This window comes from Drosophila hydei, unplaced genomic scaffold (assembly GCF_003285905.1).
Source record: "Drosophila hydei strain 15085-1641.00,03,60 unplaced genomic scaffold, DhydRS2 tig00000001-arrow-pilon, whole genome shotgun sequence".
NCBI lineage: Eukaryota > Metazoa > Arthropoda > Insecta > Diptera > Drosophilidae > Drosophila > Drosophila hydei.
In genome coordinates this window covers 12,708,206-12,728,752 of record NW_022045643.1, presented here as the reverse complement: position 1 = coordinate 12,728,752, position 20,547 = coordinate 12,708,206, and the positions used below count along the sequence as shown (strand labels likewise).

The window sequence follows — 20,547 nt, the reverse complement described above, 5'->3', positions numbered from 1 at the left end:
ATTAATTAAGCTGATTCAAAGAATCGTTTCACTAAAAAAAATATGTAAGTCTTTAATATGTGTTTTTAGTTTATTTTTGTTTTGCATTGTTGATTGTTTTTTCTTTATCTTTTCTTTGTTTCTTTTTTGTTTTTTTTTTTTTTGTTTTGTTGCAATACAAGTTTTATAAATTTCTATGTGTAAATCTTAAAGTATTATTGCGCAGCGTTCTTCTATAATCAGACATACGAAGGTTCGTTATATGTTTATCAAATCTTTTGTTTTTGTTCAAAGTGAAAATATAAATGCATCTGCGTTATTACTGCGTGTGGTTCAGTTAGTTTGTTTGTTGTTCAGGCCTTTGTTTTGTTATCCTTTTGTTTATAATTAATTGTAATTTTATATAGTCATGTACAAAAAAATATGCTAAATTGTATTTATTTAAAAATGTATTTAAATTTATAATCTCTGGTTAGTAGTTGAAATTGAAATTTAGGATATTCATTTCTATCATATTTTACTTTGCGCTAATTTGTTGTTTATTATTCAATTTGCAATAGGTTTGTTCATTACTTAATATTAGTGCTAGATTATGATCTAAATATTGTTGCTGTTGTTGCTGGTTGTTGTTACTGATATATTTTCTTTTTAACTTCTCAAGGAGGCGCCAATCAATACGAAAAATATACATATATTTATTACAAATGAATACGACAAATGCTGGAAATGCATAAATTAAACTAAATGCTGCCTCCTTTCTGCACAACACTCACACAATTTAAACATTATATTTCTATATATATATACTCGTAGTAGAAGCCTATTAATTACATAAATAAAAACCGTTTAAATCTTTAAACAAAGTTAACGTTACAAATTTTACACATAAACAAAACGATTTGGCTTGATCCGCGCCCTTAATCCGGCATTATGCGGCTAGCATATTACGTATGTTCTTCGGCGTATTCTCCTCGTTTAGATGCTTCGTCGTATAGCGCAGGGCATTCAGCAGTGGCTCCGCTTTTATCGCTGGTTGTGCCTGCAATAGTCGCACACATCCCTTCACGTCTACATGGGCACCGCGGGCAAATGCGCCCACCGGATGGACGTGATCGTAGAGTATGACCAGGCCGACCATCACGCGCAGCACCAGCATTTGCGTCTCTTCCCGTTCAATCTGTTGCAGAAGTTTTCTGAAAGGCACCAGAGTTTTATAATTTTCTTTCTATAGGTTTTATATTTTATTCGATTTCCACTTACGGATTCTCCAACATTCGTAGGCACACCTTGGCCATGGTGCCAAGCGTTTCTGTAGTATTTTGCACATCGTCCGCATTATCATTCACAAATTTGGATGTGGCCTCGCTGAGCACTTTCAGCATGGGCGTGGCATGCGCATAAAACAACGACATACGATTCGCCAGCTCTGTACTGACCAGCATGTTTTCCGTAGAATCGATGCGCTGTCGACTGACAATGCGCCTGTAGTAGCTGAAGTCGTTCTGTATGGCGGGTGTTTTCATCTACAAAGATACAAACAATTTACAATTGGTAAAACTTGTTAAATCTATTTATAAACTCTATTTGAATCTTCTGATTCAGTGTCAAATTGGAATCTAGTTAATTGAAGATGATTATATTCTAGTCCAACAGGATTTAGACCTTCTTAGATATGTTGTATAAGCTGCACTGCTTGTTAATTTAATTATTGCCTGTAGAGCAGTGTACTGCTTATGAGTTTCATTTCAATTTCTGTGCACTGCTTGGCTTCCTACTTTAATTGACGCTAGACTAATTTAGATCTAATTGCAGTACGTGACATCGTAGTCGTACTTAATTTTTTTTGTAATTTGCAGCCAGGCCCAAAATTCAGTTTTCGAGTACATTTGATGACGCTTGAGCGTCTATTTAGCTGTCAGGGCTGCAGTGGAGTCGTGCGTGAGAAAAACTTCTGAGAGCTGCCGCCAGTCTAGCCGCCCCGACAACTTGCGACTGTCTCATCATTTACCTTGAGGGAGCGCTTGAAACATGACAACATCTTATACTATATATAAATGTGCACAAAACCTTATATAAATACGTTATTAGCATAAATCGTTCTAACAGTAAGTAACAATGCGGCAACCAGAACGGATCAGCAACAGCAGCTTGAAAAGCTTTCTTTGTGTGAGTTTCGTGTGATTTCAGATAAAGCTATTATTAAACCCGAAGTTGATTAATTTAGACTTGTGTAATATTATCATGATAGTTCATATTCTCGCTAATGGCGCTGCGCTTTACAGCAGCCCAGCTTGCACCACCCACGTACAATGGCCATTTCGGGGGCTATCATCAACAGCAATCAGAGCAGCAACAGCGGCTCGGCTATTCAGACGCTGGGCTGACCTACTCTCGGGGTTATTCTGCACCTGTGCAGTCCAGGTGGTCTGGTGCGCCAATTGTTGTTAATGATGAAGCGAATATACTCCAACAGCAGGAACGTCCATATTTGCCCATTAATTACTACAACAATAGAGGCGAATATGCCTCTGTCAGGCCGGATCCCAGGAACCCAAATTGGCTCAACCACAATCTGCCGCCCACACGTGCTGCCAATCACAATTACAACGACAACAACAACAATGGCTACTACTACTACACACAGCCACAAAGCCAGCAGGAACTGGATCAACGTGAGCTACTCACTGTAGCTGACTCCCGACGTCCAGAAGACCAAATAGTTCGCATAGGCGGCAGTCGCTCCTTGGCTTACAACAACAACAACAACAACAACAACAACAACTACAGAGACAGTGAGAACTATGTTGAGCCTGCTCTATTGCTGGGCCAACACGAATTTCAGGCTAAATATGCCAAACATTATTCCGACTACTTGCGCAAATACCCAAAAAGATTGCAGCCACATTTCCTCAACACTCAACAATTCATTGATAAATAATCAGCCCAATTTGTTGAACTCTAAAAGAGTTATAAAACTTACTTAAAGTATGTTCCCATTTGCCAGTGCCTGTGCCAAGTATCTTAATTGTTGACAAATCTATGCCAAGCTAAACAATACAGCGAACGACCTAATAACGCACAACCGTGTTGGCCAAGCGGCACGCTTCTAAGAGAATTATTGTTGATTTATATGTTAAATAGCTCTAAGCCACCAAATAAATAAACGAAAATAAAAATTTTTAAAATGTGGTGTTATTATTATATCATTATTATTTTATTATTATTATTATTATTATTTTATTATTATTACGATTTTATTATTATTATATTATGATATCAAGAATCAAATACAATAATTGAAATTTGTATCTTTTTAACATTCTTTTGCTATTCGAATACTGAATGTCTGCTGACCAGAGTGTTCACCGCAGTTGAGCAGTTGGTGTAACGTTTTGCAGTATTCAGCTTAATAAAAAGTGTAGCATACTTTGAGGCATTTTCTCAAAACACAAAGGGCCGACACTCCAGGCAAGAAAAAAGTGTGGAAAGGCAGCAATTGCCTAGAAACGGAAATGCCTGTTACTATTACAGTTAGGCACGTTTGGACCCTAGAAATAAGTATTTGAAGTGCCTACACATAAGGCAAGTGCATGTGCACATCCCTGCGAGTGTGTGTGTGTGTAACTGATACTTAAACACACAACAGCACCTTCATCTCTCTCAAGATCCTTACTATTAACTTCAGCAACAAATTTACAGTCATGAGTGCGAATCAGCCGATGACGTTGAACTTTATCGAGCTGACGCGCTTTATACCCCTGCCCGCTCCAGCATTCCTTGAGTTGCAGTTTCATAAAAGTTTTATAAAACGGAAACGAGCAGTGGGATAACGCGTGAACACACACTTGCTAGAGCATAAATCGATTTGTATATGCTTGACATAACAAAACAGTCGCATTTATATACTTTTCAAGGGGAGGAGGGAATACAGAGGGAATACAAAGGGATACAGAGAGAAATCAGATCTCAAAAGTTAAGAGTTAACAGTTTAACCTACATTAAGGCCGTTTTGTTTAGTTGTAAAATTTTGCATTAGACAATTTGAATGCTCTAAATCCATTTTAGTTTTCTGCAATGATATCTATAAATCACGGGCAGAGAACGGCATTTTATATTTGCATTGATTCTTGATCAATTCGACGAGATAAGTGATTCCAACTATGCCATTCTAAATGAGTATTTGACAGAGATTGGGCTGCAGTACGGGCTTTACTATGGGAATTTAATTATTAAATTACTCTTCTAGATTGGACTTTTCAGAGCTTGATTATGACATTTATATATGTTTTTGCTATTTTGTATTCATCACTGAAACCCACACAGTTAATCTGAAGTATTCAAGCTACGCTTAAAAAAGAATTCAACTTATCGATTCTTATCGAATTATAATTATAAGCTCGTACTGCGTATGGTATAGACAAGTAAACTATTCAAATTTCAAAGCTCTAGCTTTCGAGACTTACAAGATTGCTGCGTTCACCCTGAAGGACAGACGGATATAGCAAGATCGACTAAGCTTGGCATCCTGAGCTAGAATATGTAGACTTTATGTGGTCTGCCACGCATTCTTCTGCCTGTTGCATACATTTTAGCAAAACCATTATGATTTAGTTTCCCATTTTCAATGCACTCAGGCTATGAAAGCTACACTCAAAGCTCGATATTTTAAGTGCGAATTAAAATCGATTTTAATTCCGATTATTTCCAGCCGAACTTGACGATTATAATAGTCTTAAAATGAAATCTATTAAAATACCGAATCTTGAAAGATTTCTGTATGTGTAGGATTTACATCGGTCTCTGCCCAAGTTTAAGATTTGTTGTTTGATATTTAGCCACAACTCAAACCAGATTTGTTTAATTCTGAGCTGAGCTCAAGATATTTTCGATTTAGTTTGCCGTAGTGTGGTCTAATAAGAGAGCCTCAACCACACATGCATAGAGAGAGGGAAATATACATAAAAAAAAAGAAAAATATTTTTCTATTAACAGTTTTAAATTATTTTGAACACGCTTCAACCGAGTTACTAGAGATACGCTCAGCCTCAAAACACAACGTTCTGCTTTGCGTGCTCACTGAAGCGCCGACATTTGGCCAAGCCAGTAAAATGAGTGCGTGTGTGCGCAGCAAATGAGGCTTCACTGTAGAACGCATGCAGCAACGTTGAAGATATTTCATCAATGAGCAGCAGCACGCGCTCGCCTTAACTGACTGGCAGACGGACCGACGGGCAGCTGGAGGGACCGAGAGACGAATGGATAGATGTACGAACTGGCAGTCAATTAAAAATGCAACCACGCGCGCAATGAGTTGGCAAAGAGTTGGCTAAGACCTCAACCGGCTGTTGCACCCACATAAGGTAAGCCAAACGACAGCAAACGTTGCCTGCTCTGGTCGGGTCTGGTCTCAAAGAAGACATAACACTGTTGACCCACGCGCCTTGAAGCAGCGATATATTTATACATTGGGCGTAACTGGTGCCCAAACTAGGCAAGAGTTGTAACACACATACACCCACACAAACACGCACACACACACACACACACACACACACACACACACACACACACATGGCTGTCGTGTAACTCACCTTGTACTCATCGAATTTCAACACAAATTCCAATATCTCAGCCAGCTGCTTGACCAGCGCCTGCTGCGTCTCCAGATGCTGTGTCGGATTGAGCTTGCCGCCAACCAATTGGCCCAGCAGCTTGGGCACTATTTTGTCCAGCTCCAGGGAGTGCTCGTAGCACCGCTTCAGCTTGATGACCAATGGAAGCACCGCAGACCACGCTTTGGCCTGCACCTCCGGCGAGGGATCAGCGATGGCTTCGCGTATTTCTTTGTTGGCGCCCTGCAAACACACATGAAAATGATTTTAGTTTTTCTTTCAATTCAATATTGGCGTTGCCTAGTGAAATGTTCGCCTGACATGCAAACAATAAGCGAATAAACGGTTTTCCTCGCGTTTTATAGATTTCATTTTCTCTTTTCAGGCATTTTTTTATTACAGCAACACAACTTGCATTGTTGTTGTTGTTGCTTTAGGCTTTATTATTTCTATGCCACATGCAACAATGACGCCGACGACGACGACGTCGCTGCGTGCAGTGACCAGCGCTGCGATTTTTATCGACACTCTCTGATCTAGATTCTAGCGAGGAAACCACAAAAAAAGCACAACACAAAGCCCAATGAATGCTCGGTCATTGCATGTTTTCAAAAGTTGATTTCAGGTCCGTTTTTGAAACTTTGCTGCCGCATAGGCAATCAGCAAATGGCGTCGATTATTTCAATTCGTTTCAGTGGCGTTGCAGCTGAGACTCTAATCGACACATGCACAAGTGCCAAGTGCCACTAATAACAGTTAAGTTACCATTTAAATCGCACACAGCTGAAAGGCTAGTGGCTCCAGCAAGTTAATGACCTCAAAGCTGCAATCTTGATTTAATCTGAATATCACAGTTCAAGAAATAAGGCACTACTCATTTGGGATAGTAGGCAAAAACATAAAAAACTTTTAAGTTGATAGTTAAATATTTCAGAAATTATTTTAAATGCATGTATAGAATATAAGCATAGATTCAGTGGCTTGAAATAAGCATTTATAATTCGAACTGTTTGTTGGTATTATGATTTCTGTTTCATTAAAAAAAAAGATTACAAATCAAATAAAGGCATATATTATTTAAAAATTAATGAAATAAAATATATTAATAGAAAATAAATCATTTTTCTTAGTTTCACATAATTAAAGATTTTATATTTATTTTATTAAACGAATCTTTACTGTATTTCTAACATCTCTAAATGGGAACAGCTTCTTCTCTTTCGGATCAGCTTCTGCACACAAAAAACTACAAAATGTAGAAAACTCACTCACAATTTACTAGCTTTGCTTGCCTCTTTAGTCTTTGCTCTATTTATTTAGTTTAGCCACACCCACAAATTGTTTATTTTAGATTACAGATTGCAAAGTTAAAAAAGATAGCGTTTTGATTAAAAGGAACTTGGTCTAAATATAGAAAATATTTATAACGAAATTTTTAGACAAGGCAAAAGCTCAACTCTAATTGTCTGAATGAATGATGTGTTGTTATGTTTGGTACGTGGGCACCTCTTACTGTTTGGGCTGTAATTACATGAGTTCCTGTTACCACATGTTGTATGCTTGTAATTAAATTGCTTCACATATCATCAACAAAAGTCTGCAGCTACCCTCAGACATCGACGAGTGCTTTGGCATAATCAAAATGCAACCGTCGGCATCTAAATCAACACATGGACCCAAGTGGAGCATAAAGCCAGATATGCTGCATTGAAGCAGTAGCTCGCTAGGTGCATTACTTTGTGTGCTAAACAACGTTTACACCTGTCTGTGAAGCTGCAGAAGCAGGAGTTGTCCTTGGCCACCGGCAGCTGTTGGCTGCTGCACTTGAAGCTGCACAAATGTTTAACACGTGCAAACAAACAAGTCACGAAACGAAGAGACAAATAAAAAGAAAGCAAAGAAAAGAACAGATAGAGAGAGGGCGCGAGAGAGGAGGTAAACGAGAGACAGCAAACTCTTTTGACTTTGCTGTTGTATTGTCCCGTTTACGCCTGCGATTCTCTAAGGACTCTTATGGCTGGCCATGCAACGGAAACTGCGCTCCTGCTGCAGCTATGTGGACAGACAGATTCACAGGCTGAGATTGCGCCTTTACTGCATTTCTGTTTATGTGTGTGCGACTCTGTGTGTATCTCAGATGTTTCACATTGTTTCTAGATGTATATGTATGTGTGGGTGTGCATCTGATTCAGCCCCTTTGCTTATTTTCAGGCATTTATCTCACATCGCGACATGTGCAAGTCGAAAACAAAGAGCCTAGCCATAGGTACAAGAGTTTCTGCTGCATCTTGCGCTTTGTCACAGGAAGCTGGCACAGACTCACACAGACGGACACACACCTACACACACGCACACACACTCCCACACACATTCGCTCACTTATTCAACATTTGTTGATTCATCGCCTTTTTCCGCAGCATCGCATAAAACGTTACATGCTCCAATAACAAAGCACGTGCTGTGTCTGCTTCATGCATTTTACCAAGAATACTTCACACTTCACCCACAACAGCAACAACAACAACCACAACAAACTTGAACTTGCATGACTTTTAAGAAACAGTTTTCGTTTTGTAACTGTTTCTAGTTCTTTTTTTAATTAACACTTAATGTGCCCAACAACAACAACAACAAATGCGCCATACACGAGCTCAATCGTTCAGCATTTTATCTAATTCAGCTAGAGAGAGAGTAAGAGAGAAAGCGAGAGAGAGAGAGAGATAACGTCCGCCACATAGTTAATTAACTTTGCGAACTGCAGCACTCTGCATAAAAGAAGAAGTAAACTCGTTGTAATTGCTGCCTACTGCCTTCTGCTGCTGCTGTTGTTGTTTTTTATATTTTTTATTGTAAATTAAATTACACTCAACGCGGAAACGAGTGTTTAATCTTCTGCGGCTACTTTGATGTCGACCAACGATGACACTCGCCCAACCAGTGTTGGAGGTCGTTTGCATGTTTAACTAAGCATATATCGAATGTAATAATCGATAAGTGCACATTAAAGTTAAGGGCAGTCGCAGAAGCAACGCCATCATGTGCACAATTAATACCGATCGTCATAAGGATAATGAGTACGGCTTAAAATTTGAAATTTATATTTTGTAACTATCTATAAATAATGAGGACATTTACAACTGCTCAGAAATATATTATAAATAAATTGGGAACTCTGTAGAGCTAAGCCTATTCGAATTTACTGCCTCGTAGAACTGCTTAAATCGATGTTTATCTAAATAGAATGTGGCTCGATCAAGGCAGCTTATTACAAACATTTGCACAACTTCAATATACCTTTCCTGTACAGCTGTGTCTTATAAAAATTGCAAGTTTAACTGACGAAAGAAAAGGAATGAGTGAGTGGACTTTAATTAAATTGGCATGCATTTAATTAGAGCATTCAATATATAAAATATAATACTTTCGCTTATTCATCAAGAGTCAAATATAGTTCAGGAATCCCCGTTAATTATTTGTGCAATTTGAATCGATTTTTTATTAATTAAGCTATAGCGATATTACGAGGTTTCAGTGATTTACAATTTCTTATCATATTAACTAGCCATAATGTTTAATCTGCAATCCATGATAGAGCTTCGTAAGAAAACACACTCAAGACACATAAAGAAGTTCTACAGAAAAATGAGAAGTCAAAAAAACGTGATTTTTTATGTACACACAGCGATGACTATTAAAATCTCATAATTTATATTTATTAAGCAAAAATTCGCAGTTAATGGGAAAGACCCATTAACATTAGCCAGTGGCAGCTCCCACAGACATTTGTCCGCCACAACCCAGTGACATGTGTTCCCATGGAAGACCCCACAGCATAACTCAATCCAATCCAACCCAATCCGATCCAATGTAAGCCAAGCGCCATTGTGTGTGACTATATAATCATACATATTTCATAACAGCCTTCATTGTCTCGCTCTAAGCATGTCTTTCCCTTTTGCACTTTGTAATACGCCTTCCGCTGACATGAGCTTCTTAATTATTCAATGGCCCCAGTGAACGTTGCCTCGATATCAAATACGGCAAGGGAGCGCTGCGAGTACAACATATGTTTGCGTATTGCAAAACTCTCTTTGTGCTGTAGAACTGCTGACAGCAGGAGCAATAAAAAAACAAAAACAAAAACAAAAACTAAAAAAGCAACAACTATAGCTTCGGTGGTGTGAGTCATATGAGTTGATCGTTGTCTGGCAGCTATCTGGGCTTCGTCTTCACTCTCTAGCCTCCACTCTACTTATATCGAAGCGGCATTTGAGTATGTCGCTTTGTTGTGGTTGTAATTGTTGTTAAGGTAAATTGGATATGATTTTCACAAGAATGCATCGTGAAGTATTGGCAAAGTCTATAGGTGATGCCTATAGCTATAAATAGTTGCAATCGTAACGAATAAAGCGAAAACAAAATGATTAAAAATTTATTTGAAAGTCGGAATACATATGGGCGCATCACGCGATAATACGCATCATGATAGAGTATCTAAAACAGCTGCTCAGTGAATCACATGCATCATTCATCCAACAAACGGCTGCTGCTGCTCATGATGCTGCTGGTGACGATGGGTCAGTCCGTCTGACTAACTGGCACTCGCAGTGTACACGGCATACATAATACATAATGCTCATGGGGCATGAGAACAAAGGGCCTATGGACCCACTGAACTGCGTAAAAAGCAGATGCTAATTTAAGTACAACTCGTATGTAAAGCTGGCAAATGATGCGTAAATTTCAGTTAGCACTAAAATAACCACAATGGCCTAATTTTCAACGCGCTTTTCAAGGGCTTTAGGCCATTAAAACCACACAAAAAAACGTATATACAGGGAAAAGTTTTAATGCCGCCAGTTGGATGTCACGAGCGGCGTAATTTATCAAGATAATCGAAATAAGCAGCCAACCAAGTGCAACAACAACAATGTCATAAAGATAAGATAAACATGTCAATTATCAATGGCATGAGCCAAAGAGACATATTTAGAGAGTGCGAGAAAAGCACAGAGCCAGCGAGAGAGTGAGAAAGAGACCAGGACTGGAAGAGAGAGAGTGAGAGTGAGAGAGAGAGAGAGAGAAATAGAGATAGAGAATGAGAAAGAAAATGAGAGAGAAAGAGAAGAAGAGATAGAGATAATAACAAGAGAGAAAAGGCAATATTAAATTGCTCAAATTATACCCAATTATAAGACAAATATACATATATATTATAATAAATATAATATTTAAATTATAAATATAAATATATATCTTTTGTTATGAATTTGATTAAAGATTCAAAACTGGCATTTAATAAAAGAAATAAATGAAACAAGTAAAAGCGCTGCAGTGGAGATTATCCAGCTAGAAGATACCCTGCTCCGCGCTGAACAGCTAAATATCAAAATGTATAGATGAGCTAAGACACAAATTTCGATTAAAATGGATGAGATAATCCAAATGTCGTAGTCGATACTTGTGTGTACTATATTTTTGATGACCAATAAATATTTTCAATAATTGCACATTAATATTGATTTGAATCGATTTCTTAGAAATGGCAAAAGTTATCTTTAATTTGAAGCAAAGTTAATTTACAGATGCTGCAGGGGAAACTATGTTAAAGCTATTATATGTCTAGACCTGTCTATACTGGTCAAAAGCATATTCAAGGTCGCCCATCCCTATTACAAGAGACAAGATATGAGTTAAAATACTCCCTTTTGTTGCTGAAAGCATTCAAGGCAACATGTTAACTTGGTACATGATTAATAAATTCATTTACATATATATATATATATATATATATATATATATATATATTTGTATATATATATATATATATATATATATACAAATATTTGCCTTGACTGCTGTAAATTGGGTTAACTTGGCAGAGCTGAACATTTTAGGCATTTTAATTGACTTTGACGACAAGCACACATGCACGAGACCCGTTCTAGGAATATCGAAAAAGAAAAATGAAGAAAATTTCTGGCCTATTTCACATTCAGCTGTCTTGTGCATTCCAACTACGGCTGCTGCTGCTGCTGCTTGTTGTCTGTTGTAGCGGGAATAACATACTAAAAATGTCAAGCAATCTTTTTTACACTTATTAAACACGCCTGTATACATTTTTATTCGTTGTTTAATTCATTTTCTCAGGAAATCAATATCAATATAAACTATTCTAGAGACTATTCTATTTAAGTCTAAAGGCATATAGTTGTTTATATTTGCAACAGCTCAACGTATATAAAATCTTATTGTGAACACATTGATAATCGGAATTCAGGGATTAAGAGTTTCGCAAAAGGTAAATAAGAGTACTTTTACTTACTGTTATTTAGCTCAAATAATGAAAATGAGAAGACAAAAACTTAATCTGGTTGCACAGACTCAGATTCGAATACTGATTCTGGCAAACTTATTTATTGAAATTTTTTTAAAAGTTTACACTTTTATATGTTATATATTTAAGTACTTATACATATGTGTGAGTGTCTGTCTTTTTGTATGTCTGCGTAGATATAAAATAGTCTTTTTAAAAGAGGAGATTGGCCGGGGCATAATATATCTGCTCGCCGGGCACTTCCTACTCAAAGCTTCTTACAGCTTCTTCTATTCTATTATTTCTATAAAAATCACATTACACTGTACATAGAATAAAATAACTTTAATGTAGATGGTTTATACCAAATGATTGTTAAATGTTAATCATTTCATGATAGAGTGACGATACCCTTTATATAAAATTAAAATATGCGTGGGGTACAAGGATGGCATGAACTCAAGGCTTGCCAGAGTACACCAGTTGTAGTTTTTTATGCCACTCAGCAGGACCAGACACACTCAGCTAAGAGGCGAGACATTTGCCAGACACTGAAGCACACATACATATCAAAAAGAGAGAGAGAGAGACAGTGAGACATTCACACCTACACAGAGCCATAGACAAACTAAGTTAAATGGTCATTGGCATTTTTAGTGACACTTGGGAGACGTTAGTTGAACAATTACAGCACAGACGCCAAGTTCAAGGCAAACAAACGCAGACATTTAATATTGAGAAGCCTTTTAAAAGCTAATCCTAATCTTTAGGTTTGCAGAGCACGTCACGTGTGATACGTCCCGAGTCAGGTTATCCACATGGATAGATGCATAGATAATGCAACCTTCAGACGCAATCAAAATTGTTCTTTAAAACGTTGTCGGTTTGGGTTTATTCAATTGAAATGAGTTGAATTCGGTTAACCAACAGCCTTTTCAGTGCCATTTCAATTCAACAGAAACTGTGGGCGCTGAGGCTAAAACGATTTTATGCAAAATGTGCGCTTCAATTGCCACCTGAGAGGAGAGCATAATGAGGCAACAGTAACAACAACAGCAACAGCAACAGCATCACTGTTCCAAGTGCTTTTCCTCTGCCAATGGAAGTGGGCGGCTGAATGTAATTATAGAGAAACATGATAATAAACCAATGTGATTCGTCTGATTGTTGCTCAAATACTAGATACCACGTAAATAGTTTTCTTGATTACCCTAAGAGTCTTTATGGACAGATTGCACATTCGATTGGACAGAGAAGATCTTGTATGCGCATGTAAATAAGACTTTTATGTACCTATATAAATCAGAAATATATATACGCATATGTATATATACATATAAAACTGAATTGGTTCGTAGGCCGTTGCACCAGCTCTCTGCGTACACATTTACTACAGGGTATCATAAAATGAAAATAAACAGTAAATTATGGACCGTATTTCGCATTGCGCCTGTAAATTGTTTAAATTTTTGTTTACTTTACTGTTTTTGTATCTTGTGTTTTTTCCCCTGCGCAATTAATGTGCAGCCAATGACGTCGGAGATTCAAATAGGAAATTAAATATATTTATAAATAGTCCCTACATAGTTTGAAGAGTTACGTTACGCTGGGCATTGAATGGCCAAACATAATAAACAACCGAACCGTAAAATAGAAAGTGAATAATTGTCAAATGGTAGGTCGAAGCTGAACTTGTTCCCAATTTCGGTCTCCGATAAGTCATTACAGGACGGTTAAATATGTCATAAGGCCAGTTAAAAAGTAATTAGAGAAGCCTAAAAACACTTTACGATTGAGCAATAAATTTAAATATCATTTGTTTATAGACTGTGACCCCCTGCTGCCGCCTGCATTTAGTTAACTGCTGTGTGAAATACTCGAAATGTGAAATGCGACTACGGAAATTGAATTGTCACCCAGACACAGCCAGACAATGGTATTTGATGGCTTGGCCATTTCTGGAGAGCCCTAGACATGCACAAAGGGCACCACAAGCGAATATTATAATTTTTTTATAATATGCAAACACTCGTGTTCGAGCACGCACATTATAGTTATTACTTATATATCAAATTGAAAGTCTGACTGATTGACCAACTGTCTAACTGTCTAACTGGCTAACTGACTGCCCAGCACCGGAAGTGCGACGACGCGACGCTAATTTTGTTTTGTTTTTTTTTTTTCGCATTGGCCGCACATCGTTTAACGTATTCGTGGAACTGGTTAAGCGGGGGCCACAGGAACTGGAAACGTGAATGGGAATGCGAATGGGAAAGGGAATGGGGATGCAGATGGATACAGGGGTAAAGGGGGGCATGTGTATGCGGCTTAGGCAGCCAGTCTCTAATGACTGCTCATTTTGTCATTATTCTGATTATTGCTGCCGCCTGTCGCATTCATTGTAAAACAGACATTCAACATTTAAGTGTTTGTTTATTCAAATGCATATGAGGCTATATTGTCATTTATATGTGGAGCAGCATTTGATATATGGATCGTTTAAATCGCTTTAGCCGAGGGGAACGTCAGCTCCAAAAGAGCACCAAGTTTTTTAAAGACAGAAAAAACACTTCATTGTGATGGAAATGGCTTTGTTATCTATCACTGAAGAGGGCGACAGCAGTTGCTGATATACAACTTGTAGACATTAAAAACTATAATTTTTTTGAAAATTCAGATGTAATTTTAATCAGTGTTCACGATTATGAGTAATCTATAAATATTTAGAAGTTGAAATGCTTCGAACCACAAATACCACTGCTCAGCTGTCTTTTAGTATCTAACAACTCTTTGAAAACACTTTTACTGCTCGAGTTATTTTGTTATTATTTTTTTGTAATTTTTAACAATTTTTCAACATTTTTTGCAATTTTGAGGGACTGGGAGCAAACATTAATAAACGTTTTTAGATTAGTAGACTACTATTTTATGAAATAGTACCTCGGAAAATCAAACCCCGAAGCAACCAATTTCCTTTCGAACATCAGAAAATTTAAATTTAAATGTCGTCATATTGTAAGGAAGTTGTGACTGCCTACTTTATGGCAACTTTTTAAGCCCTTTCATCGTTTTTCCAAATAGTAATTAGATATCAAGTATATAGCCATTTAGAGCATATAACTCGATTTCGCATCATTGCTGCGCCATCGGTTATTATTCCTACCCAACTATAGAGAAAGTCACAATTTTTATAGTCGGAGTTGAATTCCAGCTTATAGATAATGTTCTCCATTGAAGAATCGATCAATTGATAAACGCCGTAGAAACTCACAGTTGCTAAAATGTAATGCAAATTGCAGGGGCAATATAAAGGCAATGAGCTGTGTCGAAACCAATAAAAAGTGCAGCGCAATTAACTTTTACGTAAAACCGTACACATTAAGGAGGAAAAATCACAATTATATTTTGTATTGTATTCAGTTGTTTCTCCAGTTTATTGTGGATATGTAAGCAATCAAATACCGCTCTAAAGACGAAACAAACTATTTTTACTTCTTCATATAAAAGTGGACTAAGTCGCATGCAAAAATATGCTCAAGATCAATGTTTGGAAGATATACATCAGCTATTATTCCCTTTGCAATTATCGTTCAAAGGCTGACATCACTTCAGGTGTTTTCAGACAAAAGCTTAATTCGTTGATGAATTCCAATGTGAATAGAGACAAGATAATCTGGCTTGCGATAAAATAATCGACGCTGATCAATGAATCAATGACATGAAACTTGAAACATGTGGACTCACTATTCGAATTCATCATGCCTGATGCCTGGAAGTGGTCTAAACGATATCTTCGTTTCTCAAAATTCAGTTCAATGGGTTAAGAATAAATTTAACATTTAGATATTATTTGTTTTCAGCCTCATTTTTCATGCCTGGAACCACGACTTACCACATCGAAACGAGTCAGGATAGAGCCATTATTTTATTTAATTCTACGATGCTTTGTATTTATTTTATAAATAATAGAATGATAGCATTGAATTAAACATTAAATATTAAATATCGTCTTTTATTAATACAATTTATACGCATATTTTTTAATAACTATTGGAAGTCATTGATATAATATTGTCCAACTTAATCATGCCACACGCTTCGGATTTAAATGCCCGAGTAAAGAATTTCTTAATGCTCGTTCACATTTGATGACTCAATTATCGTTTGAACTCATTGAACTCGGATTATGTCTATATATATGTATATATTATGTATATATATTTATATAACATATATAAATACAGACAAGGGCAGAGCGAATCACTGTTGTTGAACTGTGGTAACCACAATTCACAATATTATATATTTAAACTGTTAACACTTAGTGCTAATCCAGGGTCAAGAGCAAGGTATATAAATGCATACAATTGTCATGAAACTTTTATGTATTATTTATCTTGTAAGTTCAATCTACAACTGCGAAAAATAGTTAAAAATTATTAAGTGTAACTGTTTAGCTTAACACCCATCGATTGTAAAATCATTTGCATATATTCTAAAAATTATATCAGATTTACTTTAAAATATCCAATTCAATCATAAGATTTGACAATGTTTGCCATACGAACGTGTATAACTGTTGAAATTCACTTTAAAATCGAATATGAAATTCGCTTAAATTCATGGAATTGGAAATACAAGGTAGAACTGAATGGAAAGGTGCAAAAATCCAGATATCAGCTGTATTGCATAACCCAATTAAACTCATTTTATTAGCTGACACAAAGCGAATTCTTTTATTAATTGGAAATAGTTCATCGGGTTTCAATGGCGTTTACATCTTCTGGCATACATTTGGAGTAACTGTTATCTGGGCCCCAATATCGTTATATACTTCACAAGCTGTCATATTATTTTTATGATCATTATTGTTAGAGGTGCGCGATGTTGGCGGATATTGTCATTCTAGATGTTGTCGTTGTTGCTGTTGTTATTGTTGTCGTTGTTGTTGTTGCTGATATTGCTATTGTCGTTGACATCGAGCGCTTTCAATGTGCTTGCCTTTTAGTTAACGCAGTTACTATTGTTGTAGCCACTCATTGGCAACTGCTCTGTTTCCCTCAGCTGCTGCTGTTGTTGTTGTCGTTGTTTATTACACACAAAAGGCACATTTGTTGATTGAGTCTGCCTGTTTCGACCACAATAGCTAGTTGACAATAGAAAATTTTGCACTACGATAGATTCTGTAACTAATTGGAAAGAGGTTTTTATAGAAGTGCTCAATGCTTCAAGTGATTTTCCCTTATCAAAATCCCAAAATGACCAGCAAATGGTAAACAGTCATAGAATCGTATTATAAAAAGTAATACACATTTAATATCAACTCTTATTAGAGATCTTATTAGAGATTTGAGACAAGGCTAGGAAGCTAATGAATTTAGCATTAATTTTTAATAACATAAACTTTGCGCTCTTATCAACTAGATTAATATCGACATATCCTATCAAAATGTTGCCATAGTAACCATAAGTCGATAAAAAAGTGATGAGTCGGTTAAACAAATGCATTGCATTGTCACATACATTAATGCCATTATATTGCTATATGAGTGTCAGAGTATTGCATCTTTCATTTCGTTCTTCTCCATTTTTCTCTTATAACTAGGCGCAGTTTTCACTTTATTTATAGCTGCAAAAAGTGAAGAACGTGAAGTTTTTCCTTTTATATTTTGCTATATTTAGCGCGCCAGGCCAAAGATTTGTGTGTCAGGAATCTTAAGAGAGGAGTTGTCGGGGAGCAGACAGCCTGCATGGCGTGCATAACCAGTTTATGGCCTTTCTGTAACCAGTCCACCACCCAAACCACTCACCCACGGTCTGCGGGAGCGAAAAGCCGCGAATGCTTCCACTAAAAACTGCAATGAAAATAAATGCGCACGAAAAAAGAATTGAGCGCACTTCAAGTAGTTCCCAGGGGGAGAGTGGGCGGTCGTGCTCACAGCTTGAGCTTCAAAGGCTTGAAATGGTTACGAGGTCGTCTTTGTTGTATGTTGGTCACTTTTACTGTTACACACACACACTCACGCACACCTACAACCAAAGGAAATGAGCTCATTTGGTTGACATTTTCCAGTTCATTTGCGTTGATTAGCACTCTGGCCTGAAATTTCATTTAGCTTGGCTGAAAGCCAATTAATATTTCGCACCACGACACCAAAATCCAATTCGAGCTCGAATTCGACTTCGAATTAGAGCTTAGCAAAGGTCGCCAACAACAAGAAGAATTACATAAACGTTACGCGTCACAACAATCCATGACTAATCCCCCCTTAAGAAAGGCGTGAAAAGAGAACCGCAAGAACCTCTCGCTGACGTCAAAAGCACAGCAGCGAAAAGAAGAGCTGCGATCATGCAGGCATAGGCACGGTTATATATGTATGTGAGTCAGCCTTAAACAGTGTTGCCACTATACTAACACAATATAAATGATTTTAAAACACAACAATGTATAGTAATATATAGGGGTAAGATAATATATTCCACAATGGCATTTCAAGAAAGCAAATTTAACTCAAATCTCACTATCGGGCTCCCAGTATTGACTCAGTCAATAGTATACATGTATTGGCGAAGTCTAGGTTTCATGGGAACTCTGGCAGCACTGTTCCAACGCGAGTGCAAAGAGCGTTAGTTTGCAGACAGAAAAAATGCGAGAGATACAGAGCGACAGAGAGAGAGAGAGATCAAATAACTTTGGACGCTGTTAGCAAAGGTTAAATGCTCAATTTGTTGTCTGGCCCCCGTTATATTTCGCACATTGTCATTTGATTATTGCGCGCTCGTTTCGACTTATCAGTTGAGGGGCACAAAGAGAGTGCAACTAAATATTTAATAGTTTCTTTAGTGGATACGATGAAAAGCGCCAATTAGTTCTAGCTAATCACTAGCTACTCATTACCGCAACCGGTTCGAGTGTTCGGTTCGGGTGTTTCGGGATTTTATTCGAAAACGGGTTGATGACGCACTCACCTTATAGATTTGTATCTCCTCTAAAACAACTTCCGATTCCTTGAGCACGCGCTCCACTTCATCGTACACCTCCCGCTCCGTATCCGTGGGCGCGGCATTCTCAAAGTCTAGGAAAACATCATAGGATTTAGCGGCGCAGCAATTCGAATCATCGCGTGACAACAGACTCAGCAGTTTGCCCATTTTATTAATTAATTTATTACCAATGTGGCTTATTAAATATATTCAGCTTTATGTTTTTATTCTTCTTCTTTTGGTATTTTTATAGATTTTTTGTATCACTTTTGGTTGCGTTTCACTCTATTGTGCACTTGTTCACTCTGTAAGGTAAAGTAGAATGGGGAGATTCATTAGGCATTAGCAGCTGCGCTCCGTATTGCTGAAGAGCTGCACCTGTTGTTCGTGCTATCTCCTAAGGGTTAATAAATTGTGACAGCAACAGCTGCTATGATTACATAGTGGACAAAGTAAACAGTTCTTTTTAACAGAATAAGAGACACAGAAAGGGAATACTAACAACTGCTAGCAACGACGACATTTGCATTGCGGGGGGTGATCTGCACCGAGGCTGTTTGCCATGTGTCTCACTGGCCATGTGTGTGTGAGTGCGAGTGTGCGTGTGTATGTGTGTGTTTGTTCTGTTGAGAGCTGCTTGTGCGCAGGAAATGGTGCAAAACTAAAACTTATCGAAATTAGTAAACAACTACGCACACACACATGCAAACACACACACAGAGGCAATCACCGCAAGGCCAATGTTCACAGCAAGTAGCAAAAGGCAATTTTCCTCGCCACGCTGCCACATGTAAACATTTTAGACAGCCCCATTTCCACCACTCCCCTTAAACACTCATTCAAATTAATAGGATGAAGAAGAAAAAGCAGCCAAAAGTTTGAGCGAGTTCCTTTTATTAATAATTTTATTGTATTGTCCACACATATGTATGCAAATATGTATGTGTGTTACCGTCATCGCACTGAGGCTTTGTTTATCTGCATCGCCTTATCTGGCTGTCACTTCTCTTTTAAATACCCTGCAGCAGTTGCAGAAAGGGGTAGCTGGTAAATATGTATATCAGTCTATAAACTAAACATATGGCAATCATAGAATTCATTTGTTTACTATTACTTGTATTAAACATATGCTATGTTTCACATCAGTCAACAGTGCTGGCGATAACAATTCAATTTAATATTCGAAATACTGGGTATCTTCTAGTCATGCACTTCAAACAGCAATTGCTGCTGCTGCTATTTTGCGCGCTTATCTGTTTTGTTATATGCACACAGTTTTATTATTTCTCAATGGCTGTTTTAGGGTGGATTTGTGGATTATTCCTGCATTGGAATTTCAGCAAATATATGAATTTCATCGAATACAAAAAAAAAACAAACACACACAAACAATTGCGCGCTTATCACCTTTTTCGCAGCAATTGCTTGAGAACTTGCGTATCGTAATTTCCGCCGTTTATTAGACTTATTTAATTGTTGCGTTCCTGCAGTTATGCTCAAAACATCGCAAGCATTCACACAAGGATTGTGTTTTAAAAATATAAAAACATACACCACAAAATACACGCCGCAACACACGCGCAACCACCACTCTCAACGGCAGCTAAAAACGTACTAAATTTGACATTCTTAAACCTGCCAGGCAGACCATATCGC

At 37.4% G+C, this 20,547-nt stretch overlaps 2 protein-coding genes across 3 annotated transcripts; one reads left to right on the top strand and one right to left on the bottom strand.

The window, feature by feature from the left end:
- Positions 1 to 416: 416 nt before the first annotated feature.
- On the bottom strand, positions 417 to 20,507 carry LOC111599840 (protein FAM49B). Of its 2 annotated transcripts, none has more exons than XM_023315634.2 (5): positions 20,299 to 20,507; positions 18,877 to 19,196; positions 5,571 to 5,834; positions 1,240 to 1,502; positions 417 to 1,172 (listed from the first exon to the last, which is right to left on the bottom strand). In XM_023315634.2, exons 2-5 carry the CDS (start codon positions 19,057 to 19,059, stop codon positions 908 to 910), a joined length of 975 nt encoding a protein of 324 aa, XP_023171402.1. In that variant the 5' UTR covers positions 19,060 to 19,196; positions 20,299 to 20,507; the 3' UTR covers positions 417 to 907. The 2 variants fall into 2 exon arrangements, with proteins under 2 accessions (XP_023171402.1, XP_023171403.1); XM_023315635.2 differs by having other exon boundaries at positions 20,444 to 20,505.
- On the top strand, positions 2,071 to 3,125 carry LOC115483426 (myb-like protein M). Its single transcript, XM_030225380.1, has 2 exons — positions 2,071 to 2,145; positions 2,228 to 3,125. Exons 1-2 carry the CDS (start codon positions 2,095 to 2,097, stop codon positions 2,915 to 2,917), a joined length of 741 nt encoding a protein of 246 aa, XP_030081240.1. The 5' UTR covers positions 2,071 to 2,094; the 3' UTR covers positions 2,918 to 3,125.
- Positions 20,508 to 20,547: the final 40 nt, after the last annotated feature.

What these genes read in the sequence shown, in the direction of transcription:
- LOC115483426 (XM_030225380.1), top strand. Translation starts at nt 2,095, where the DNA reads ATGCGGCAACCAGAACGGATCAGCAACAGCAGCTTGAAAAGCTTTCTT. An exon ending in GCTTGAAAAGCTTTCTTTGT is followed by an intron (nt 2,146 to 2,227) that starts GTGAGTTTCGTG and finishes TTATCATGATAG; the next exon opens with TTCATATTCTCGCTAATGGC.
- LOC111599840 (XM_023315634.2), bottom strand. Translation starts at nt 19,059, where the DNA reads ATGGGCAAACTGCTGAGTCTGTTGTCACGCGATGATTCGAATTGCTGC. An exon ending in TGAAATTCGATGAGTACAAG is followed by an intron (nt 1,503 to 5,570) that starts GTGAGTTACACG and finishes GTATCTTTGTAG; the next exon opens with ATGAAAACACCCGCCATACA. An exon ending in CTACGAATGTTGGAGAATCC is followed by an intron (nt 1,173 to 1,239) that starts GTAAGTGGAAAT and finishes GGTGCCTTTCAG; the next exon opens with AAAACTTCTGCAACAGATTG.